At 40.7% G+C, this 26,818-nt stretch overlaps 3 protein-coding genes across 6 annotated transcripts in view; 2 read left to right on the forward strand and 1 right to left on the reverse strand.

Moving 5' to 3' along the window:
• The window catches only part of LOC118407171 (transient receptor potential cation channel subfamily M member-like 2), a gene marked incomplete in the record, with an annotated part of 14,856 nt that extends 13,951 nt beyond the window's left edge, over positions 1-905 (forward strand). Inside the window, 2 exon segments of the mRNA XM_035807593.1 lie at positions 185-292; positions 797-905. Of these exon segments, the coding sequence (XP_035663486.1) occupies positions 185-292; positions 797-905 (217 nt within the window).
• A 7,308-nt stretch (positions 906-8,213) lies between these two features.
• Positions 8,214-12,594, forward strand: LOC118407172 (prokineticin-1-like). Its single transcript, XM_035807594.1, has 2 exons — positions 8,214-8,288; positions 11,349-12,594. Exons 1-2 carry the CDS (start codon positions 8,214-8,216, stop codon positions 11,664-11,666), a joined length of 393 nt encoding a protein of 130 aa, XP_035663487.1. The 3' UTR covers positions 11,667-12,594.
• Positions 12,595-14,401: 1,807 nt separating this feature from the next.
• On the reverse strand, positions 14,402-26,774 carry LOC118406908 (ras-related and estrogen-regulated growth inhibitor-like). 4 transcript variants are annotated; one of them, XM_035807303.1, is made up of 6 exons: positions 26,578-26,774; positions 25,702-25,734; positions 18,502-18,628; positions 16,736-16,792; positions 16,308-16,381; positions 14,402-15,359 (listed from the first exon to the last, which is right to left on the reverse strand). In XM_035807303.1, exons 1-6 carry the CDS (start codon positions 26,647-26,649, stop codon positions 14,895-14,897), a joined length of 828 nt encoding a protein of 275 aa, XP_035663196.1. In that variant the 5' UTR covers positions 26,650-26,774; the 3' UTR covers positions 14,402-14,894. The 4 variants fall into 4 exon arrangements, with proteins under 4 accessions (XP_035663196.1, XP_035663199.1, XP_035663197.1 ...); XM_035807306.1 differs by lacking the exons at positions 25,702-25,734; positions 26,578-26,774 and adding an exon at positions 21,975-22,970; XM_035807304.1 differs by lacking the exons at positions 25,702-25,734; positions 26,578-26,774 and adding an exon at positions 19,807-19,813.
• Positions 26,775-26,818: the final 44 nt, after the last annotated feature.

The raw sequence follows: 26,818 nt of genomic DNA on the forward strand, positions 1-26,818 counted from the left end.
GCTTCCTATCAAGTAAAATGCTTTGGAAACGGTCAGACGTTTCGGATAGAATCCACCATGTCACTGACGAAGGATAGTGGATTCTATCCGAAACGTCTGGCGTTTCCAAAACCATATCCAGTTGCTTGAGTAGCTACCTTTTGGCTTGAACAAACTATTTTGTCTCAACAGGGAGGACATTCAGTGGAAAAGTGGAAACAAAACTATGTGAGTTGGAGAGGAAAGCTGTGTCCAACGTACAAATGAAGTTAGAGAAAGGTGTCTACAAGCTTCGAGGGTCTGCCGAGCACAGGTACATGTTCTATCTACGTTTTGCCTGACGTCCATATTGTTGTGAAAATGAACTGGCAATGAATCACAAGGCTGACTCAAATGCAGCTTTCCAACTAGACATTATGGGATTTGTGGTCTTGTGATAAATGATATAATTGAAATTCAGAATCATAAGTTTGAGTGCTTCAATACCGGGACTCACGCTTTGTGTGCATACATGATAAAGTTTCGAAGTCTCATATCGGTGTTTGTGTGTGTGTGTGTTTCTGTGTGTGTGAATGCGTAATGTGTATATGTGTGTTTGTGTATGTATGTGTGTGTGTGTGTGTGTGTTTGTGTGTGTGTGTGTGTGCATGTATTTTTTGTGTGAATGTGTATCTGTGTGTCCTTGCACGTGCCATGGTGTGTGTGTGTGTGTGCGTGTGCGCGCGCAGTTGAGTGTGTGCTGTGTGTCTGCGTGTGCATGTTTGTGCGTGTATGAAGATGGTGAAGTATGACATCTCTGATGTATTTCCATTTCCAGCTCCCCAGAAGCAGGCGTGAAGCTGGGATCATTACGGGCCCGCATGTCCAGCATGGAAGGCGAGATGGAAGCAATCAAGTCTTTATTACAAGATTATAGCAAGAAGTAGATGTACACGACAACTCGAAAATATGATTATTCAGATAGCTACATGTTTTAGTTTACATATACAGTGTTTGCTTTAGAGATTCTGCATACAATAATGCAAAATATGATATCTTCGTCTTAAGTTTTACTCTTACGTTTAATTTTAGTGATAAGGACCTTAAGCTTACTTTTAACAGTAGCTTACATAATATATAATGTTTCTGATAGTTACCATATAGCAAATTGGTATGGTGTGATCTATAAGAAGATGTGGGAATGTTTTTTAATTATTTTTCCTACATACAACCACTCCATAGTAACGAACCAACAAAGGCTACGATCCTCTTGTATAGGGTAAGGTAGCAGTTCATGTATCTTAAAAACGGATTCATATTTGATACACTTTATTGGTATGTGAATTATTTTGAACAAAAAAACGTTATTGGTGTACAGTTTCATAACATAAATACACTTTAAGTTTGAGACTTGCTATCGTTTTACAGCATTTTAACGCAGGTCTTTGATATCAAATATCATAAAGAGATATATGTGAATGGTGGGTATGAAGTTAAAAGTTTGGATACAGTGTTGTTGGTCCTTATTCACAAACTTGTAAACTCCACTATGCTACCGATTATTGATTTTAGGCAATTCTTTTTGATTTTGACACATGTATATCAATTAAGAAAATGCTGTCATTTGAATCGTAGGGTGTTTTATGGTGTGTCAGAAACGATTTTATTATCATTTTCAATAAACCCACCACAAAAGTGGTTATTAAACAAGATTCATTTTACATGTCTCTAGCTAATGAAGTATCAATACAGAAATGTAGATATATATATATATATATATATATATATATATATATATATATATATATATATATATATATATCTTCATTGCTCAGCAATTGCAGTGGATATAATATATGACAAGTTCTAGGGTAGTACATACATAAGAAATCAAGACTAATATCTTGCGTATACCGTAACCTTGAGTCAAGTCTACCGTGGATTGGCCAGGCTACCTTCGGGACAGGAGGGTCTTTCCACCGCCGGGGTAATCATTCACACCCGGTAGGAGTTTTGCACGGTGGGAGTAACTCCCACTGGGCAAAGTCCTACCGGGAAAATGCTACGGGTGTGAATGATTACACCGGCGGGTCAGAGCTGCACTGGCCCCGTAGAGAGCATACACTAACTACGGTAGGCCATGCCACAACTAGACTGGATTCCAGGTTACGTATACGGTACCAAGGCTTCTCATCAGAAAACAACATCTACCTTATTCAAGACATGCCATATGATCGGTTGCCTGTGCCTACATGTGACGCCTGTCTCACGTTGTTCGTGAGGAAGTGCGTGGTTGACTAGACTCTGGCTGAGTGTGTTGCAAACGTTTTTTTTTTTAATAGCAAGTCCATCGAAAGTTAGTATGGAATGTGACAGACACTTGAATAAGCGGGTGTTTCGCTGCACCGTGTCTGTTTCAGCCAAATTACGGCAGAAAATCGCAAACAAGTGCCAATCTTAAAAGATTTAAAATGGCACATACTGGAATATTTTTAATGATATCTTACGTATGTTGCACCAAGCATCATATGTGCACATCCTGTTATCACTACAAATGTCCTTTTGATGAATTTTCAGTCAGAGTACTTAGTTTGTATTAAAGTGGCATCAACAATAGCTTGCTCATCTGAACTTCATACTCAAATGTGTCGCATGCCAGTTTGAGAGACTGGAAGGAAATATTTGCACAAATTCGCAAAGATGGCGCAATTTCTTGGTTCGTAGATATGCCATCTTTACTGTCACGTATCACAACATGTGTTTGTTAAGTCTGTCCAACCCCCCAGGAGACCATGTAACGCAAGTTCACCTTTATTCGCGTGTAACCTATCTCCGTTGTTTTTGAAATTTAGTGATCCACAGACTTTATACCAAGTCGATGACTCTAAACTGCAATATTGTTGGAAAAGAAAGCAAATTGAAACACCGTCCGTCGATTTGATATCCGCAAATACCCTGATTTTAAGAACAGCGAATATAGGTTACCCTCGAATAAAGGCGAACTAGCGGTGCATTCATGCAATACCCTGACTACATGCACCTGCATCAATGGCCGGCCCATCTAATGATAACTTCTCAGAAGTCTGTTACAAAAGCTAACATTTGTCTGGAATGTGCACGTGTCAGTCACGCAAGGCAACATGTGAAGTCTGCTGTCCACCGCTGTAGGGGACCGTGTACACTGGATTAAAGTGCGTCTGCTTTACGGGAACTCTGTAATGTGTTTACCCGCCGAAGAATGCTGGACTCAGGTTCACACGAAGCTTCGCGTTTGTACCAGATGAACTAGGAAGTTCTTAAAACTATTAGTTAGCATTGTGGGTTTCTGGAACATCCTGTTTCCATGGAGCGTCTTATTACTTTGTTCTAATGTCCCGGGCCCGATGTTGAGACCTTGGCCTTATAGGAAAGACAGTACAATCCAGTTTGCCGACAAGGCTCAGGTTAAGATAAGCTTCGATTAGGGCCGTCTCCTCGCATGGGACATTTGGGTGACACCAGAGGTCCTGTGTTAGCAATTGAAAATAAACGCCAAACGGACCCCATGGGGTTATCTAGGGTAATGAAATATCATGTTGTTACCCTTAACTATCATTTCCATTGCCTGATGTGTTATCATATTGCTATTATTTGTTATCATTTACTACTATCATTGTTTTCCGATGTTGAATGTGTATCTTATTGTTATTTGTTAACTTACGTGGGGAAAGAAGTAGATACTAGAACAGCAGCACGCATTCTTTTTCTTCTATCCATACTTTGTAAATTGATTTTAACATGTGCAAACAAATGAAATTAATCAATTAATTAATTAAGATATTAATGAAATAAACGTTGCCATTTGCCTCTGATGAAGCTGAGTCCTTTTTTCAAAGTACAGTCTACTGAGAACACCATCGCAGCCAAGAACATCGGAAGCTAGGTGACGCAACAGCAACAAACACTGTGATGCCAACATCAAACCCGGGTGGCCCCATTGCAATTACCTTGTCCAAGGATTATAAAATGTCATAAGGTCAAAGCGTCAGAAAAAACGTTTCCACCATCTATAAAAAGGGACATGATCGAAGCGTCTGTCAGCAAACTGTGAAACCATGGTCCCATCCGGCTCTCTCATCCTGCTTCTCTGTCTGCTGGGGATGGAGTCATCACTGGCACAACCCAGTATTCTGGTAAGAAAGCTTAGATTGAGTGTGTGTACGCACATGGAGGTGTGTGTTTTCGTTCCCTTTTAATTTCTCCACAGGCATTTGATATGTTTGACATTATTTGATTTGTTGAATGGAACTGCGTTTAGGCAAATATGATATCGATACTAATCGACATGGTTTCAAGCCATCATTAGTAATATTATCCTAGAGTTTGAAGATTCTCGGTTCGTATCAAAGAAAGGGTTCAATGTTGTGAGCTTGGGGAAAGGTCTTTAAACCAATTTCCTCACTCGACCAATGATCAGGTGGAAATGAGTACCAGGCTTCGGCTAATGACGTCCTCTCCAAAGGGCCGTAACGCTCGAGATCCCGTGTTTGAGGAGAGCCTCCCTTCGAGCCAGACTTAAATCGCACCACGCTTATCGAAAAGAGTAATATTATAACGTTGGGAGTCCTCACATGCAGGTGTCATCGGACCAATCCTATCACCGTACAAATCCGGTGTGCCAAATGTGGTTTTCCGATGCCAATGCTCAAGATATGGGAAATACGATTATTCGAATTCTTTCGTCTTTCATAACATGAAGGAATAGTGAGCAACAACAATCCAACTGCCGTAAGCTGGCGTCTTCCTTGATCTTCAGGAAAGCAAGATGGAGAGCAACCTTTCCCTAAACATATCTTGTTTCGTTATGTTGCCTTGTTGTGTCAAGTTTAGGGATGTAGATTAACCGGCCATTCGCCTCACAGATCTAGATAAGCTCTTGGTTCAATTAATTGGTCATTTGGAGACCCAAGTTCAATCTTGGGCAGGGTAGCGGGGCTACACCCGTTTCTTTTTAGGGAGAGACGTAAAATGGGGGTTCCGTGTTCAAGGAGGTGCAAATAGAAGGATCTAGCAACCCCTGCTACAGAAACAGAAATGATCCTTGCTGCCCCATGTGCTACAGAACTATGTAAGGGTCTAAACGAGCGTACTAGACATTTGCCTTGATTTGCTTCATCGGGTTTCTATGGGACCCCGATGAGCACAAGTCATCAGTTTACATAAGTAAAGAGAGAAAACTCTGTAATTCATGTAAGGAATAAGCATATTGAATTTCAATGTTGCTCATCCCATACTTCGCTTTGATCATAACGTATTTATCCATTTAATTGTGACCACTTGCAGTTAGGCTTTGGGCATGAATCTGTCATAAATATTGCAGTTAATGACATGAGCACGAACTTAGTCTTGCGGAACCATGGATGGTTAATTTGACTCTTCTGCATCTGTCCGTTGCTTCATTAGGTCGCAGAAATTCCTTTTTGAAAGTTTGAAAGTCCGGGCGGTTCTAGGTTTTCCCTACACTTGGAATTCAAAACCCAAAGGCTCGCATAATGTTTATTGTGATATCAGAATCAACGTCAAACAAAACCTTCCCAAGCAGGTCCAGATCTAGATGACTACTCAATTACTTAGAATGCTCTTTTGAACTCTTTTTATACACAAGTTGACAAAAGGTGCAGATTTTAGGTAATAGGAGCCGCACGAGGAAGTCATATAACAGTAACACCTTGCCTCATACAGCAGCACACCTCTCCCCATATATATATATATATATATATATATATATATATATATATGTATTATACAATATATAACAATAATATAATGTAGACATCACCCGCTTTCCCTCGGCAATTTTGGCATTTCATTCGACAGTTCCTCTGTCACTTACATAGAAAACGTCTGGAACAAGACCACAAAGTTATACAACAAGCGCATACGTACAAAATGTGAAGTAGCCATGTAACTATGCTAACATGATTTACATTTGATTGACTTTTGCATATGATCCTTACTATTTAGTGGTTTAACCAGTTTTTCTAGTTAGCTGTACTTGCAATTGTATTGAATTGTTCTGTTAGTTTATTCTAGTGACGCTGAAGAAGAGTGATGGATGTCACTCGAAACGTCCGGAAGTAAATATCCGTTTTTATACCAGTTGTAGAGATTGAATTGTATTTGAATAGTTATGTAACTTACTTATTTCTTCTCAACCCTTTTTCTGTTATCATATCCAGCAAGTTTTTCTTGTTTCCGTTTTCCATTCATAAATGTCTGGCCCATATAACTTCTCAGAAGCTTGCGGCAAAATCTCAAATTTGTGCATAATGATCCAGACCACGTACGGCAACATGTGAAGTCTGTCCAACGCTGTAGGGGACCATATACGTGTGTTACGCTGGCTACGTGCGTCTGCAAAACTTCTGTAATGGGTTTATCCGCCGAAGAATGCAGACGTGTGTGTATCAGATGTACCTCATTTCTCGGCTCTTTTCGTCTCGGGAGTTAGTCAACAGCTTCAGCCAGTCTCACTGTTGCTGTATAGCCTCCATAGCAGTCTCTCTAGGGCCTTTTTTGGCTCATAATACACTTTTTCTGGCCATTTCTATTTGTACTGGGTCGCTGATTGCTGGCCTTTTCTGACTGCCGGCATAGAGAGGCTGCTATGGAGGCTAGTTGATGTAGCAGACGTATCAGGACATCAGAAATTGGTCTGATTTATTTCAATTTTGGCTGTAAAATGTTTGCTCGGTGGCAAATAAAAAAATAACATAGATATATAAGCTTCAATCTTTTGGACTTCCTTTACGTACAGTTGTATTACTTCCTTAATTCCGGGGAAATTGGTATTTCCCACTGGTTATTATTAATTACAAAAACTTTTTTTTAGTTTACACATACGAATGACAACTACAACTGTGGTCACTCGCCCAGCCAAATGGACATGTGACAATAGGGAGTGGGAGGGAGAATAAATGTTCTACACAATTAAACATGTCAGAATCAATACAACAACAACATCGTTAACCTAGAGCCGTTCCCTTCGGAGTTTGTATTATAATTGTGTGGGAGGATAGCCCACGTACAGTAGTTATCTAGTCCTGTGACGCAGGATTCACACCTAGACAATCGACGCCTCATCAATTCAGTCCCACTCACTTCTTTTCGAATGTTTCTTCCCCAGGATGGGTCTTCTTTCTGTTTAAGAAGATGCTCACCATCGATTCAAAGTTTGTGTGTGTACAAGACTGCTCGCTGTGAGTTCTGTGTTAGAGTATCTTCACTTAGGTTCTACACAGAACTGTATTCCTGCTTCCTTGGTGTTGCCAACTTCGGGGAACAAATACACACCCAGGTACTGTTACATTATATAATCCTTCGATACGTAAGATGCATCTGGGAGTGTTAAGTGGTGGTGGAGATTTGGGGCCAGATCATTTTCATCGTACGATAGACGTACGTGCGATCGTAAATTGAGGACATTCTTGGGGTAGACGTGCATGTGTTGTGAAAAAATTCAGTTACGGAGAAGGCTGAGCTGTTGTGGCTCTTTTGTTGGAGGTTACTTCTATCTTATTTTTTTTTCACGAAAATTTAAAATAAGAATCGTGCGACAGAGTTTGACGTCGCAGCCACATACATCGTTGGTCGTCGTACGATTTTTATGTCGTAGAATTTTCAAGTAGGCTGCGATAGAGCAAACCATTGACAAGGATCTAAGCCGACCTCTTCGGTAACAAGACAACTAAAGTTTGTGCTACAAGTGCGGGACTGTCACAAGATTATACTCACTTCGCGATCGCACTACGAATATCACCAGGCCCTAAATAGTGCATTGTTTTTGCTTATCCCACATTTTCGTTGACAGAGGTCTGAACAGCATAATTGTTTTGTATTGTCTTGTATTTTGCTAGCTGTTGATTTTTTATTATAAAACTGAAATTAAAACTTTTAAAAGTTTTGTGAACAAAGTAGCTGAAACTCCGTGCAAGGGCTCTGAACTTGCAATGTGATTATGAAAACACGTGTATATATGTTTACAGGCATTACGGTCCATTATGAGCTCGAATTGTATTACCTAAAACATTAAATGTCACCACCCGAGCAAACTTGAAAGGTTACGAGTAAACCTATCTAGCGAAATATAACCTCCATCGAAACCTTTCTTGATTGTTATTGCTATATAATGGATAGATGTTAGGTACCACAACACCTTTCTTGCAGACTAGTCTGTAACTTCTGGCCGTCCAGATATACTGATCACCGAGAACACAATGGGCCCGCTGGCCGCTATCCTTATCGTCTGTGTGCTGGGCATGGACTCTTCGCTGGCTCAGATGAGCATGCTGGTAAGAGAGTATTACTTTTACTTAGTAATATTTAACTTTGGCCGAGCTCCTGCTCGAACCAAGCTTGAAAGTGTTCTCCATCTCCGCGGCCTCTATTCTCCACCGGGGACTTGATTGCCTTCACTTCGGTTAAGTTAGTATCAGAACTCAGGTTGTCGATGAGGGTGAGCTCTCCCTCGGCTTCTTTTCCCCTTTGATGGTTCCCAGAGTACAAACTTAGAGGCTATGTTGTCTGGATTCTTGATGCAATGGGTCGTCAATTTCATTCTTCTTGTCCTTATTTTCTCAGTAACTAATGGTAGATCTTGATGTAGTTGCTCATTAGTACGTTTTTGCTCCCAGGTGATATTAAGAGAGTACTGTAAATGCAGAAACTTTCGCGGTAGTTTAATGCTCGCGGTTTTCGCGGCGGCCCCTTCAATGCGAATTTAGAATCACCGCGAACATTTTTCCATGGCATTATGACACTACAGTGCATGGTGCTACCGCGAAATCAAAACCACCGCGAAAAGTCCATCTTCACTACCGCGAAATTAAATCTCCGCGAACTTAAATGCACATTCTCAAGTGTCCGTGTTCGGTTGCTGTCTCGTCGAAAATTTGCAAATATTTGCACTTATTTTCTACTCGTGGCTTCATTGCTTAGAGGTGTCTTTTTTGCTGATGCAATGCGGGGTTGATCAGGCGAAACGTGAAGTCAGCGCCTTAGCAATGGGCAAAAGCACTGAACATATTTATGTATATGGGCTAGCAAGGAATTGAGTGGTGGTAAAGGTAAGAATAAACGAAATCCAGCAGAAACAGTGAAGAAGGTCTAACATTTTTCATTGCCGTCTTAGAAGAAACACTGAGACAGTATTGCCGACTTTGTAGCAAGCCAAGGTGTCGATGTCTATACAAAATTTACTTCAAATGTTTTCGATTTTGCTAATCAAAGATATGTTTGTGATGCTAGTTTTTTATGTTTATACTTCAAGTTAGACTCGTATGTAGAAGCGGCAAAACGCCCTACGGTGTATATTATCTATCTGACCATTGGCATTTTGTTCAGTGGCTCCTATATCTGGTTTCCAAAAGCTTTAGAAGTAGGGTGGTTACCGTTACAGAAAATTCAGGTCCAGGTACAGTCCACTGACGTTTTAAAACCATATCTTCATGTAAACAACACTAATTGCTTCTGTTTTATAGCAAATTTGACGGTAGAAACTCAGCAAAAATGACTTTCAACTCTCCACTACTTCGCTCTTGTTATTTTCCTGCACATGTATTTTCTTGTACATGTATTCCGCTTGAATGTTTAATTCATATTAGCAAGGTTTACGAAAATAATGGTCTCACGAGCACAATTGGTTCCACTTAAATGTTTTATTCATAATAGCAAGAGTTACGAAAATGATGGTCTCAAGAGCACCATTGGTCACTGGTGCTGATAGGGAGTGGGCAGAGAGGCGGTAGATGTTATTAGCAATATGAGGGATGAGAAAGATCTGCTTATACCCCTGTCACATTGCGCGAAAATCGATCGGACGACAAGTCCAGGGCAATTGCCCGGGCCTCGCTTATAATAATAACTTTATTGCACAACAATTGTATAAGGTACAACGTATGGCTTATATGTGACAGGGACGGTTTTCAGGTAAAAGATACACCGCAACCCTCTGTTGATCTTAAATATGGCAGAACTTCCTGCTATACGCCTGAAGATCGTGGACAATGCGACAGGGGTATAAGGGCACGGTCACATAGGTCGTACTATTTTGATGTGGTAGGACTTTTGAGCATGCCGTAAAAGAGCCAACCACCGTCGAGGATACAAGTCAGCGCTTTGTGTAGCAAGACAGCTGTACATTGAAGGAAACATGCATGGCTGTCAAATAAACAATCGTGACCGTGTACTTAGAGCGATACATCATATGAAATCAGTTCGTTTTTTAAACTGTAGGGATTACCCTAAAAAATTAAGATAAACAAATAGATAGGGCAATGCACAAGTACATCTCTTTGCGTTTGATTCGGAGGGAGCAAGCTGGATCGACATCGGGGCAAGTGGGGAGCTTTACCTATAATACATAAGTTATAGTGTTGTTATGTATGGTATCAATATCTATTTTGTAGCCGGACAACCGCAGCGTCTCATTACCAAATGTCACTTTTCAAAATATTTATACCTGATTGCTAACTAAACTAGGCTTGTGGGGGATATAAAGGTGTCTATCCCATGGCCCAAGGAATGGCGGTAACAGTATTAATGATGTTTATTGCAGTGATTTCATATGTAACATATATTCTTCTTTCCCAGGGTTAGCCCTTGGAAATAGCCTATGGCTAGTTGGGCAGCCCTGGCTGTTTGTAGATAGTTAAAAAATAAATAGAAATAAAAAATAGTTGGTTGGCCTGTGGGTTGTATTCGGAAGGGAAACACGGAGAGTGAAATCCATAATTTTGCAGGCCTTTGAGACTGGTATGATGTATGGTCAGTGTAACGGTGTGAGATGAGCAGAGCCTGGTGGAACACTGAAACAACTCTCAATGAAGGAACTGCTGTTGAGAGTTTCTTCTGAAAAAAAGCTTACGGTTATTGCTTGAATGCTAGAAAACAATGTCTGTATCATATGAAATACATAACGTGACTTGACGTCCTTTTTTATAGTTTCACATAACCATTTTAGACTTACCACATCAGTTTTGGGACGAATGGCCGAATCTCCAGGCGAGTTGACACAAAATCGTCACAAATTTGATTGCTGACGTTTGATTCCTAAAGCTGGGTACTCAGATTGTGGATGGAAAGATTATCATAAGGAATTATTGTAAGTAATGGTTGGGATAGATTTTTTATCCTGATAAACGATTCATCATTATCATCATCATCAAGATAAAAGGTGGTAAGGGGGAGGGGTGTGGGTGGGTTCCGTCTTTGTTGCCCACAACCTCTATGGTACGGTATTCAATCTTTTACCCTTGCGGCCTCAAAAATGCTGTTTTAACCCTTTTTGTACCTTTATTTAACGGAGCTGGGTTCCTGTATATCAAAAATAGAATGGTTGTTTCTTTTTGCAGGAGTGTGACACTGACCAGGACTGCATCGATGCGTACGGCTTCGGGAACTACTGCTGTGCCCGTGTCAACTCCATCACCCGCGACCTGCATCAGTGCAAGCCGATCGGGCAGGAGGGCGAGCTGTGCCACGTGGGGAGCAACTACCTGCCCTACCCGTTCCGGGGAACCCGCCGCTTCTGGCGCTGCCAGTGCAACTTCCCGCAGTCGTTCTGGTGCGCTCCGGACCCCGACAGCCCGCTGCCGCTCGGAGGGCGCTGTGAGCGCTGGGTCCCGCCGGGCAACTCCACCACCAGCCCGGAAGGTGCCGGCTCTGGCTAGGCGGTGCAGGCCACCTGACGGCAGCGCTGGCTTGAATCCCTATTTTTCTTGATTCCTCTCTTCAAATCAGAACCAATTAGTAATGCCCTGAGAAAGTTGAGTTAACAGTTCCTGAAACGTCCGCTAGGCTGTGTACGTGCACAAAGAATTTCGTCAATCATCCATGCAGTCATCAATAGTTGAGAAAACTGACCGAAATGTATTATTCTTGCAACTTGCAAATCAAAACTTGTGGCCGTATTGTGACTTACCACCCTTCATGAACTACACTGAATTAGAAACTATGAGTGACTTACAACTTATCCAAATTAATGCGAGGCAATGATAAAATTAAGTCTAAATTTAACCCTTACCTTATCTTAACACTTTTTCCCGTACCCTTAAGGCAGTTTTTCCCGTGCCCTTAAGGCACATTGGGTCGTCCTTCTCCACGTACTAAGATGCTGCAATTCCCTCATTGCTTTATACCAGGAGCTAGCGCGCTTCCAGTGACTTCAAGATCTATTTCCAAATTCAACTCTGGTCGGACCAATTTTCTCTTTCTACAATCTTTTCAACCTAGCCTGCGTACCATCCGTTTTCTACGTAGTGAGTGTAAGGAGCCCCGGTAGAATACGGATGGTACACAGGCTATTTTCGACCGTTTCTTTTTTGATTCTCCAATCAAGGTCTAGGGATTCAATTGGTGTTGCGTCAAGACGATCACCCATTAATGACATCGATTCCCGCATCACACTACCAGGGAACAGTGTGATGATAATAGGGCGGAGCATGGCTTTCATTTAGCCTGGATCATGTAGTTAGTAGACTCCCCAGGAGTATAAATGCAGCGAAAATTTGACAACCTTGTCACAAAAAAAGGAAATAAAAACGGAGGTACATAAATTTGTCAAGTGTACAACTTGAATCAATAAATGAATAAAGTTCCCTCGTACCAAACTCATTGGCTCTGTATTTTTAATTCATAGAGAGCTATATTAAAGTTGGATGCAATGTACATCAAAAGCATGCATCACATATTTCTATGCTGTCTACAAGCAATCATACAAACATGCAAAACTATGCAGTCACACGCAAGCGGTGCCGTAAACCTTTTGACGAAGCTAACTTGCCACTGACAACCATTGGCGAATGTACGAAGTTGGCCCGGGTTGACAACAATTTTCATCCGACGGAGGGAAAGCACAGACTATTAAGAAGAATAAAGCCTACGTGTACCAGAATAAAGACATTAAGACCCTCAGCCACCAACTACCGACGTAGACAAACTTGGACAAAGAAACAAGATCGCGACGCATGCGCAGCTTCGATAGGCGGCAGCAAAAAAAATGAAGGCCGCAGCGCGATTGATATTCGAACGTTTCGAAGGAGTGTGTGGGTGAGTGTAAGTGAGTGAGTGCGTGAGTGACCGAGTCGGTGACAAATTGAGTGAGTGAGTGAGTGAGTGAGTGAGTGAGTGAGTGAGTGACAAATAAAGGCTGTGAGCAGGTGAGTGAGTAATTGAGTGAGTGAGTGAGTGAGTTGGTCCGTACATCGCAAATAATATGTGCAAACGATGTTACCAAATCCGCACCGAGACATGGCAATCGGTTCGCGGACCGGTTTTGTAACTTCGTACGAGAAAAGGCTGTACAAACCTAAGAAATAAATACGTACACTGACAACATCTACAAAACTACATTAAGACTAAATGCAGGTTCAGCTTCTTCTCACATAAGATACGAAGAGCGGCAAACAATTTGCCTTAACTTATTCTGAAACGTATTCTTACTCAAATTCATAAAGCGCTTGCAAGTCAACTTGGATTTGTCAATGCGAGGGCTTTCTCGGAAATGGTCTGATGAAAAGCTAAGTGCAGACAGGAACAGATTATCTTTCTGGAGTTATGTCCGAGTCACTCTACACCACCAACCTTCTCCGTTGCCATTAAACCTGACTTTCAGGGACCACCTAGTGGTTCATTAAACTATCATGTTTACAGGATAGAAAATATCTCGCAGATGGTGCCAGGACTGAGAGCAATTGAAATAAAAAAAATCAAGTGTTCAGGAAAAAGTTTGCTGAGTTCTTTAAACAATGGCATGATAAAAGAAGTTTATTTTCAAGTTCATGCCCGAGGGCTAATTGCAAGTACATGGTATTAACATAGCATACAAGTGACAATGGACAGTTATGAACATTATTCTACTGTAATACTAGAGTTGGATAATGGCTATTACTAAACAGGTTGTGTTTTTGGAAGTAGAGGGAGACGAAAAGCCCCACCTTTTCTAAAATTTGTGGGTTCTGCGATTTCAAGAGAAAAGTGGCCTTCTGTTCGTCTGTCAATGTGGGGAAGTTCGGATAAATGAACAGAGAGACGAGGTCTCATCAAGATTTACCAACATAACAAATATCATCAGGACCTTCTTGAGTTATCGTGTTGGTAAACGTACACACAGAGCTATAGACAAACACAGGAACTGCAACCAAACAAACCTTCGATAGCGGGTAACAAACGAACCTACTGCCGGACTTATTTATGTCATTGCCTCTGAGGATCTTGTCGTCTATTCTACTAGTTGTCATCGGTAATTAAGTTTATCCAGAGAGAATACAAGTAATGTCTTCTATATGATGACTGCAACACTACATTTTCTGTTACCCACTACTAGTGCAACCCCGGGCCCATTCAATGGACACATAAATGAGATATAAATTATATATCAATACAAGTTACACCTTGGAGAAAGTGGTAAATGTCAGGAATAAGATATAATTTATTTTGCTTATAGTGGTTAAACACGTATGGCATAATATAATTCTCGATATATTATTAACGGTATATGTATAGCTAAAGCATTTCCACCTGAGGGGGTGGGCGTCGTTTGCAGACATCTTCCATCCGTAGTCTTGCTCAAATAACGATAGACAGTCCTTGTCACTTAAAGTACAGGTACTTTTCTAGGCATGGCCAAAAACCACAAGATGTAAATAAAACACGCGTTTCTTCTCTCAGCTTCGAGCTTCGTGCGAACACGTTTAAATTAAAAAACATGAATCACAGAGACCATGACGTTAGCACTTCACAGATTAGCCCTTCGAATTCCTCCAAAAGGTTTGTCACTTGAGGTAGCAAATAAGAATTGTAACAAAAATCCTAGCGGTTTTATAAAAGTCTGTAACACTTCACAAATGTCAATATCTGAAATTTACCAACATACAAAAGAAAAATTGTTCAAATACAAGTTAACAGAAATTCGTTCCAAAACTGGGAACGTCGAGATGTTTTCCGGCTGTTGATTTTAGCAGGTTTTTGACTCTTCTAATGTGCGGACGGGGTGACAGCTTCGGGGAAGACCTAGGTGAACCCCGCCGGATATCTTTCGTCTGCGACTGCTCTTTACACTTCGAGTAAAGTCCCTCAAATACTCTAGCCACTTCGATGTACGATTCTTTCGTGGTTATCTCTGAGAAGCTGCATCCTAAGGTGTCCGCCATTTTCTCGCCGTCAAGTCTCGCGACCATTCTATCTAATTCGAGATCTCGTTTGTTGGCCACGAGTGTCACCGGCGTGTCAGGTCCCTTCGTGTGGTTGATCAGAAATTTGATTCTCATAACTTCGTCAAAGCTGCAGATGTCGTTGATGCTGTAAACGATGATGAAAGCGTCTCCCCATCGGATCTTCTGCTCCACAGCCAGCGAGTTTTCTTCCTGAAAGAAATGATACGAAATTTACAACTTTCTGTGGTTTTATCATTATTTTTCAGTGCATTACGAAATTTACAACATTCTGTGGTTTCGTCATTCTTTTTCAGTATATTGAACGTTTACATCGACATGTCAAAATTGAGTGTAATAACATAATAAGCTATATCCAAGAGTAGTTGTCCATTTGAAGCAACACGAGCTTCTGCTTAAAATGTAAAATAACTGGGCAACAAAGGCATTTCTTGCAGAAATGTAGCTTTGAATTTGAAAAAAAAGTAAACGGGATATTTGCATACAGTCTCCATTACGATTTATCCAATCACATTTATGTGCCACTTTGAAGATCAATGTGCTTGAGACCTGCACTTATTGTATATAAAGAGTTCTTATTTATTTATTCAATTTATTTGTTTAATCTTTAAGACATCTGGGGGGCATTTTCGCCCCCGATTTCCCCCAAGAGGTCAGGTAGCGCAGCAACGCCCCCTACCCACGTATACATAGTAAAAGTTATATATGCAGTAGTGCATTATACTTGCGTACGTTGCATTGGAGATCAGTGCAAACTTATGTTTTTAGGCTGTTGAATAAATGTGACCTAGCGGAACCATATAAAGGTGGGGTCACACTTGCATATATAGCTAAGTCCGTATGAGGCGCGCATGGGAGTATTTGCCTCCACCAGGCCCCACAGGTCGTTGTAAAAGTAATAGAATTCGGACAAACGTAAACAGGTAACATGTCAGACGAGTGAAGCTGGGTCGCAAACCATACCTCTCGGTCAGCTAACTCATCTGGCATGTTATGTATCTATATTTGTCCAATTTGTACTATTCATTCCGCGACCTGTGGAGTCTGGTAGAGACTAAGAGCTTTAAACGCACCCAAACGGACTTGAATTTATACGTATGTGTGGCCCCACCTTAAGTAATCATGTATGTCACCCCGTACCTGCCCGGCAGTGTCCAGTACTTCAAACTGTACCAGATCGTCACCAACAAACTCCAGGTGATGATATTTGGCCTCTGTAGTACGAAGATAAGGTGAAGTATCAAACACTGGTCGCTGGTGATTACGATGTAGAATGGTGAATAATTTGGTTAAAATGTAGAATACTATAAAGCCTCTAGAAATTTTTTGTACTGGCTCATTGTTTGGCAGTGTAAAGCAAAGCTTGGCAGGACAACATCGCTGACTGGACGGGCCTCAGCCTACAGGAGAGACTAATCCTGGCTAGGGATAGAAGAACCTGGAGGCAAATCTCGATCTTCATGTCTACCTTGTCCCCCCAACGACCTGGAGGTCAAGGGACTAGGTAGGTAGGTAGGTAAATGATGATTGAAAGTGGGCAAATTTGAGGAAAACGATGTTAAGCTTACCGAGCGTTGGGTCATAGTCACCGATAAATCTCTTGGTCACAAACCGCACAGTCATCGCTGTAGAGCGGAAAAATACACTTTGTGTAAGTTGCAATTGCATGCAACTCACAATCTTTAATACAGACACACGTACACATGTGCCGGCATACACGAACATAAATACACACACACACACACACACACACACACATATATGTTTGTGTCTGTCTGAGTGCACACAAACACAGACATACACGCACGCACGCACATATACATGCGCACATTGCTTGGTATTGAAAGGTCATTGACCTTTCAGATCTTGGCCATTCATCTTTCTTGGGCACCCTCTGTCTTGTACTCCGGTTTAGTCAGAAATGGTAAACAACTTCACTTCGAGCAGCTTTAACGAGTCAATGCCACTGTGGGTCATTGCCCCCTTTTGATTTGTTACCTAGACGTGTACCTTTCGCTCTCTCCACCGTATGTCTGGGTAGTATTACGCCCTTTTGTATCTCCGGAACGAGAAGAAATACAAGAGAGCACACCTTGGGTCGCAGCGATCAAAGGGCAAACAAACACCTCATTATTCATTTCAAACTTGATAACGGATATCTTATCAATTACCCGCTAGGAAAATACACGAAACAAATACTTCTGTCAGCAATGACAATTCGCAATGTTTACTTTAATACATCGGGAGCAACAAGAAAACAAATCTGTCATTTCTGAAAACATATGAGTATGACATTGAGTTTGTTATGGCTAGTCTGCGTTAAGAGAGAATAGCCAGCTGTATATTCGAAGGCACCGATTCTTCTCAAATTGTTTTTGATATATGTTGTAACTTTTTCTTAACGATTTATAAAACATGTGGCTTTCTTGATTGTGTCATTGGTGGTTTATTTACAATGGGATATTTGTTTGCATATCTTTCATGTCTTTCTTCTCTGCCAATTGAATTGCCCTTTAATTGGTACACGCTTGAATTACGGTGGTGTGAAAATGTTACGTTACGTAACTCCAAATTACACAACGAGTAATTACATGAGATGCCACCGGTAATTGATACAATGCGGTGGTTAAAAGCAACACCATAGTACGTTTGTGAAGGTTAGACATCCATGATATGATAAATAGAAAAACATTTCACTGAGGAAGGAAGGTGGATGCCTTCTGAAACGTCTGAATAAAAATTTTGATACTATCCAGAAGAAGAGTTTGAACCATTATCTATTCAACACCATAGTATTACGCACTTTTGTATCTCCGGAACTACGATGAATACCAACAGAACACACCTTGGGGCGCACCTTAGAAAGTTTGGTATTGTGTGGAAAAACCGTTCTGAGGTTCATGTTTTCAAATACAAGTATTTAATGCCCGATAAGACAGGCTTTGACTTGATTTATTCTTCTATATAGAGACGTACAGCCACGGCTACCCCACTAGCTGGAGGCTATCATCAAGGGCTAGGTAGGCTTTAACATGCATACTTAGCTTGTAGGTCCCGCATTAGTTACTAGCATGTTATAGCCACGTTGGTATAACTTTAGCAAAGTTTATACACTTGCTTCCACATTAGTCCACATACGCACATGTATCTTTAACAGTTTTCGAGCTAGCGTAATAAATTTCAAGTTATGAACTAGCTTATGATGAAAAAGTTTGTTTTGTGAAGTGATCTGTTTATCCCTCATTTGTGTTCTTGTCATCTTATATACAATGAAGTCATCTTGTAGATTTGAAACAGAAATCCCAAAAATGAAAAAGTTTACTTGAAGACGAACCTGTCTTGCCGACCCCGGCCTGCCCCAGCACCACCACCTTTACTGTCCTGGTCGGGCCGCTGGTTTTCCGTCCGCACGTGGGGGACCGCCTGGCTGCCATGGAGAGAACTGCACCACACCGTAGGAGCTGTATTTACGGAGAAATATGTCTGGTAAATGCACTAGAATCATTATTCTAAACAATTAACAACCCCTTTTGACTAGAAACTGTGGTAGCGGCTGCGACCTACTAGCGAACAACGATTTGACAGATCGCGGCCAACGAATTTCAGATTAATAACAAATTTGTTCACGCTTTGTGTGCTTTGGTATCTTTTAGATCATACTTTTACATAATGCATCATCTTTTTATGATAATATCAATCCAATTTTTGTTGTTGAACGGTCTCTCGCCGGCTAAGTGGAAAGGTGGCCTTTAGCCAAAGAGACGGGAGAACCAGGAACTAAATTTGGCTAATAATGTGACAACGTAAATTTTGTACAAATTTGTTGATTGCCTAACCTGTATGAAAACTGTACAAAATTTACTGCACATGTAAACGAGAAACATTCGTTAAGAAAGGAAGGTAAAACTTCGATTGAAAGCAGACTAGCATAGGAAAGAAACCCGTACATTGTATCACATATACGTACAAGGGAAACGTGATAAGTTTGTTGTAGCTTATCTCTAGCAGCATACTACTTTCAACAGCGACCCAAAGATAAAAAGATAACCCTCAAAGCCATCGGAACTCACCAGTTAAGCCACACACGTCAGTTTAAGGTGCTTTCAGAGAGACCACCGTGTCACATATGTGCCTGACAACTTGTTAAGTAGATGTGTGGTTAAGAGCCCCTTTGTCGGCATGGGCGGTAGTGGATAGGGTTACAGAACATCCGTGTTAGGTTTCATGCGAGCGACGGTCCTTTGTTTGGAAAGAACACGCACTGACTTTATTGTATGGTTTCAAAAGAGAGGGAAAATGACCATGTCAGCTTGTTACACTATTTTCTGAAAGAGGGAAATGAGCCTCCCAGAATAGTACGAATTTCAAGCGTAAAGTCAAGTCAACGTTTACTGCACAATAATTGTCGCAGGCACTATGATAGTTTGTATAGCATCTTTTGTTACAAGACAACCTAACTCGTGATGAAGGAACAGGAACATAATTTTGTGCGTGAACCTGTATAATTCAGGGGTTTCTCACCCAGATTTGAATCATATTTTGTGAAATATGAAGAAACTGTTGCAGCAGTGGTTTCCTGTTACAATTTGTAGAACTTAGTACGTATTCTTTGTTGTGGCCTCGAAACACAACAACCTACCTCCATATGAAACTAGAGTTCGGCGACCTCATACCTCCATGAAAATTTAGAGCTTTTGTAAATTTCATGCAATTGACTAAGACATTAACATAATTTATGCATGGTGTTGTTCATCATTGACAAAACGTACACATGTCACAATTATAAAATTCCCATTATTAATCATAAAGTTGTTTTCCAATTTTTACATAAATTATGCAAATAAGTTCCTCATTATCATATTTGGTATCTGCTTATATTCCACCTATCATATTAACATGTGCTACATTTATTGAAGTCCAGTTATTGAAAACAATGGAATTATACAATTTCCTCATTAATTATGCAAATTAACTCCTCATTTGCATAACATGCATATCATTATAAACATCTTTGCCTAAGCTACCTGCATACCTAAAATGTAGGCAATCCGTCAATCCTTTCTGCAGTTATCCTCTTTGGAATGTCTTGACAAAAACGCCCCTGCAGTTCCACAATTGAATGTTAGGGGACTGAAACTTGCCCCACTTTGTCATGACACTGAAAGCTATCTACCACTTAAATGTCACGACCATATCACGTACGGGACAAGAGATACATTGAAAAACTGCTATGATAGAATATTCTCATTAATTATGCAAATGTACTCCTATATTGCATAATTGCTATTTTATCTTGTACAACATTGTCTAAGGTACCTACATACCAAAAATCATGAAAATCCGTTGTTCCCTTCTTGAGTTATCCTCGTCAGAAGTTTTTGACAAAAATGCCCCTGCTATCCCAAAACTAGACGCTAGGGGGCCCAAACTTATGTCATTTTTTCCTGAGCATAAGAGCTATCTAATACTTAAAAATCTTGACCATAGCATGTTCAGAACACAGAGATAGCAAAACCGGAAGTTGCGCTGCAGTACCAAGGTCATACACCAGGGGCCCAAAATTGACCTTGACCTTCGTCTTCCCAATCCCTACCCACATACCAAATATCATCGTAGTCCATCAAGAGGTTCTCAAGTTATGCTGACCACAAATATGCGGACACACAGACACACAGACACACACACAGACACACAGACAGACACACTCAAAACTATACCTCCATTTTTTCATGGAGGTAACAACTGCAGTCTATGTACGCAGTAGCTTAGATCTCAGTAGACGTTGCCACAACTGACGCGAATCTGTTTGCAAGAATCTGTGTAGACAAATATCAGGCGATGTTTACAAGCGTCAAAGGATGTTAGAAGAATTCCCAGAAGTTTTTTTTTCTCTGACGTACCAAACTGATATAACGGGGGTGGCGGGAAGGGTACTAGGTAGGACCACGGTAGAATCATTCAAGTATGTGTCTGAAACGCTAACCCGAGTAAAATTGTAGAAGATAGGAAATAAAGGTGACGCTATATTAAAAACATTTCATTGACATCGACAAGCTTCACAAGATAAATAAAACCACAGAACGTCATGATAGGGGCAACACTTTAGTTACTAAAGCCAAGATTGGACTTGCGACTTAAAGATTATTGACTATTTTCCAGCAACCTGTAGAGCCTAATAGATGCTAGCTATCTGCTACCTTAAATGCCCCCTGTATGTGTGTCATCGGCAACTCTTTCCCACTAATGATCCCCAGTGGGAGGGCACGCACAGACCTGGATTGGCACCGGTGACCTTTAACTGATATCAATATCCATTAGCTCGACAGCACCTCATTTTGCATGGTGTTTGAAATCAATAGACATGGTGGCAATTATCTACAAGCCCTCCAAGTGCAGACAACAACAGATAAAACATAATCTGTGGTGTTTCTCAAGTACTTTAAACACATGGTCAGAAACCAACTGATCGAGACAGCAATGTTTTTGATTAACACCCTGTTTTACAGTCTTTGTAATCACCATGTGCGACGACACATTAGATTGTAACGCTAGCTATTTGTAAAGACAAAACGTGTAAATATGAATAAAATACGGTATTTATTGACAAAAACAACCAGAAATCAACTAATCTGGACTGTTACAAACGATTGCTACATGTGCATATATATTTTTTGTTGTTGAACGTATCCCCTTGAATTGATGTTTGTCAAAAGTAAAACTTTCCCAGAGACACAAACTTACGTAACGTATGCATACTAACTCAACAATAACACACGAAGTACGATTATTATACAAGTACGTACGTACCTTCCAACAAGAAACGGCCAGTACTTCTGTTCGCCTCCTCCTCTCTTGTAGACCGAATGCAGCAATCGTGATTTTTGGTTGGTACAGGTCACCTACAGGCAAACTTAGCACACGCGACAAAAACACGTATGTTCTTATATTACTTTGGAGGACACACAGCTTGCCTATGTATATGTCCAAAGGCGTTATGCCTGGGTTGTCGCAGTTGTCGGTTCTTGCCGGAGGACCATACTCAACTTGTAACACCAAACTTCTAGCTTTGTTCAAGGAAGTCGGGAAACCTCCACTCTTTACCCAGTCCTTGTTTTCGTGTCGTCTTGTTTACCGTCTTAAGCCTGTCCCTTTCACTGTCTGACGTTGATTTAAAGTCTTCTATATCCTTCAAGAAAGCCGCAAAGTTGGAGGAATCTCCAAACGTCCGTTCACACGTGTGGCCTCGTGACGTTCTACTAGATTTATGACTTTCAGTGCAGCATCTTATTTATACCTAACCGCAGTTAGAGATAGAGAAATAGATCCGACATTTGACGAAGCGACAAAGAATGCCATGTCTTGACGTAATGTACTTACATCTCAGTCGAAGTTTCCTCATTCCTAGCTTACTCTGTCACGACTTCTAGTCTAGTGTGTGCATTTCAGGCGCTGACGGGATCTTGCGTGTGTTTTACACGGAATTAAATACTTGTCAATCCTCAAAAACAAATAGCAACACAACACAATGGTGGAAAGGCTCCACATTCCTGAGTATCCCCGTTCGTCGCCAGGACTTTGTTTTCCTCAAGTTATCCTCAATTTCGCACATCGCTGAGCAACACTTCCAAGCTCGTTAAGCATTCGATAGACCAATATTAGTTTATTTGTCAAAGGGCCCAACAAGATGACCCCACGACGTGCGAGTGATAATGAGTATACAAACGATGTGTGAGGAGTACGGTATGAATACGTCATCACAATTTACATAAACTTCATGTCGTTGTTGAAAGACAATTAAAAACCGGACCCTGTTTAATGCTTTGTTATTTTTCACTCTATAAAGTTCCATGATTAAAGATCCATTGCTAGGATTATTGTTAGATGTAGATAATAATTAGCTTACGGCAAAATATGGACGTAATAAAACTGCCAATCATGTTGAACCGGAAGTGACGTATAGTGGACTGACCGGATGTCCCCACAGGCGAATATTGTGACGTAAGTATCAAATGATATAGAAATGTTCGGAATGTGAAGAATTCTTCCTCTGTCGTCATCAATATGTTCAACGTTTACAGGTCATTTTCTTCCGTCTCAAATTGCGCAATTAGGTCACTGCCCTATTAAATATTAAACTAAAGCTAAGCAAAAACCATACTAAGGATGTTTTGAAAGTTAGGCATCGTCGATGGCACTTCAAACATAGTTCATACTTGGCGAAGAAAGTGTTGAAATGATGTGCAATTTAATTCATATGTTCCGTGATATCAATTTGATTTGAATGCCTATCATATGTTATGTCATTTTCATCATATTCATTATAAAACTAAGGCGAATTCAAGCAAACTTAGAGAGTGTGAGTTTAGTGTTGGGGTCTCCATCAGAGTATACATACCAGGATAACACTGAAACACCCACTGGCTGAGTGACTGAGCTAATTGACATATCGTCAGTGCCTTTGTTTTCACTGACAAACTTTATAACCTTCCTCAACATTAGTTTACTTCAAGTGAAGGTAAAAAAACATGTAGGCGTGAATTAAAGATAATCTACACCACACTTTGGAATTACTTTCTTCTTGAAGTAAATCTATCAAGTGAAATTCTAAATGGTGAAAAACAACCGTTCGTGTCACTTTGGTTTCCCTTTCATTTAGCACGTACGGATCCTTTGCCCTCCGTGGAAATTGTTTAGATACCTGTTTTGATTATGGCCATAAAACAAAACCCATGACAAGGTGGCAGATTAGCACAGAATACAAAACATCTACTTTATAATTTAGAGTTGTTTTCACAAAAATGCCAGTCAATGTGCTGAAGAGTCAAATCGTACTGTGGAAGAAAACAGAAAAGGTTAGGCAAGTAGTCAGTATAGGGGATTCAACCTTCTGGGTTACAGCACCGGGATGGAACTGGACTGCAAAAATTGTCTCAACAAATGAAGGGAAAATCATGGGTGGACGATAATATAGTCCAAAAAGATACCTACCTTCGCGGAGGGTGCTCTAAATCGCCAAGTCCAAATCGTATGCCGCATTCGTATCCGTACTAGGAGCTCAAGGTTAAAACCATATAGAGGGGGTGATCTGTGTATGGGGTGGGTGATCATATCTTTTAATGTACAACAACATGGAACCCTTCGATTTCAAAGTCGGGCTCTTTTGATCATGCGAAAGATCAAACAGAGACCAGAGGGAAGGAGATAGCAGAACTCTAACTCCACCGGCTCTGATCAAACCTGTATTTCGCAGTTCTAGTTTGGAGATTGTATTGTGTGCAAAGTAACCACCATGCCTCGGAGCTTTGCTCTGGCGTTCCCCTCGTCGGCACTATGTATTTAAGCCCCCATGGGGAAAAGGGGCCCTGGTGTTGCAAGCCAAACGTATACTAGGTCATTGAGTCTCAACCTTTTTTCATTCCGGGCAAGTAGCCCGCACCAGCCACCATAGTCCTATAAACAAGGCATATAATTAAGGTGTCCATACCCGGACTCACTCGGTGGTGTACAGTAGCCAAGGTTTGCACACACGTTGCCGAAATGAACGTTGGTGTTGATATACAGTAATAGATATGATCACCCCACTCTCTATGAACTTATCCTCAAACACATAGTACGGAGTCAAAAACGGCATACGATCGAGACTTAACTCTTCAGAACTCTCCTCAACGAAGGTAAGTGTCTTAAAGGTGAACACAATTCCCCACCCTTGATTGTCCTTTCATTTGTCGAGACAACGTTTGCAGTCTAGTTCCATCCCGGTGCTGTAACCCAGAAGGTTGAATCCCCTATACTGACTACTTGCTTAACCTTTTCTGTTTTCTTTCACCGTTCGATTTCACTCTTCAGCACATTGACTGACGTGTTTGTGAAAACAACTCTAAATTAGAAAGTAGGCATTTTGTATTCTGTGCTAATATGCCACGTTGTAATGCGTTCTTTTGTTTTATAACCATAATCAAAACAGGTACCTAAACAATTTCCATGGAGGGCGAAAGATCTGTACGTGCTAAATTGAAGGGAAACCAAAGTGATATGAAAGTTTTTTTTAGCTTAACCATTTTTAATTTCACTTCATACACTTACTTCAAGAAGAACTTGAGTAATTCTAAAGTGTGATGGAGATTATCTTTAATTTCCATACATATACGTAGTTCCCCTTAACTGTAAGTAAACAAATGTGGAACGAGGTTATAAAGTTTCTGTCAGTAAAAACAGAGGCAGCTGACAAATATGACAATTCACTCAGTCACTCAACTAATGGGTGTTTCAGTAGTGTCGTGGCATGGCCATAGTCTGATGGAGACCCCAACACTTGACTCGCACTCTTCAGGTGATATAAGTTCAAGTTAGTTTGTTTTACAATAAATATGATGAAAATTACTATAAATATGATGTTCCGACAGGTAAATAAGTTTCAAGAGTTGGTCCTTATGTCACACAAAATGTTTGCCCGCAACAATTTACAAAGGCCATGGATAATTTTGTTGTTAGCTGTAGGTGGATGGTGAGTGCAAATTGATTAAATTCGACGTACTTGGGTGGCGCTGAGGAATAGCCTTTCCAATGGCTAGTCTCCGGACGACATGAAGAAAAAGAAACAGGAGTCAGTTTTACCACACATCAAACCAATAACAATCATCAAAAGTAACATTTCCCCAGGTACAACCTTCAAATCATTGACCTTTTATTAGAATATAGGTGCCTGAATATAGGTTTATGATATAATGAACAGTACGTTTATACACAAGCATTAATCCCCGTTGACTTTCGTCAAAATATAGAAATGGTAAATAGAACAAATGTGCATATATTTGAAGAACGCACAGCTGCTCAGTCATTGGTCTAACCAATAATTGCAATTCTCTCATTGGCTGGAGTATGTAATTGAATTGTCATGGACGGTCGAAATCGGACAATTAAGCAAATGACACGACAAAAGACCAGGTGCCCAACTTTGCCCCTCCACTTCCTGCAGTTAAAATTCTTGACGGAAGTTTGTTTCAATGCACGTTTAAACTATAATACAATATTGCGTTTTTTTGCAAGCAAACAAAGGTTTTCTAACCGTCAGTTAAGTCGACAAAATTATCCGGCAAACGGCAGGAAAATTGAGTGGATTGTAACATGCTATCCCCAACAACTAACAACAGCCGTGGTCGATGAAATTTCATCCTTTTAGTAAAAGTTTTTTTTCCAGCTAGCCTACTTCTTACCCATTTCAAAAATACCATTTGTTATTTTCACAAACATTCCCCAAGTATTAACTTTCAATTATCAATGATAGGGGAAACATACAAGCCACGAAATGTGCACATCGGAAAACATTGTTTGTCAACCAAAATGGAAAGAAAACGTGAAATTCAACGCTTTTTTTGTAAAAAGCGCAAAGAACAATGTTCAAGATGCTTACCTTCGTCACAGTTTTGAATCCAAAGCCATCCGACCGCCGTTCCAAGCTGCACACCAAACTTTGTCCGGCCATTTCCACCCATGGTATTCCAGAAGCCCTTCCCCTCAGTTTCTGTGAAAAAATCTTCCGCAAAAATGTGAGAAAGCTTCAATATTTCGGTTCCAAATGTTGAAACATTAGGACATGTCTTGCACGGGGCGTGCACCCCGGACCACGCTACAAGAAAAATGCAGCACCTGGT

This window comes from Branchiostoma floridae, chromosome 19 (assembly GCF_000003815.2).
Source record: "Branchiostoma floridae strain S238N-H82 chromosome 19, Bfl_VNyyK, whole genome shotgun sequence".
Taxonomy (NCBI): Eukaryota; Metazoa; Chordata; class Leptocardii; order Amphioxiformes; family Branchiostomatidae; genus Branchiostoma; species Branchiostoma floridae.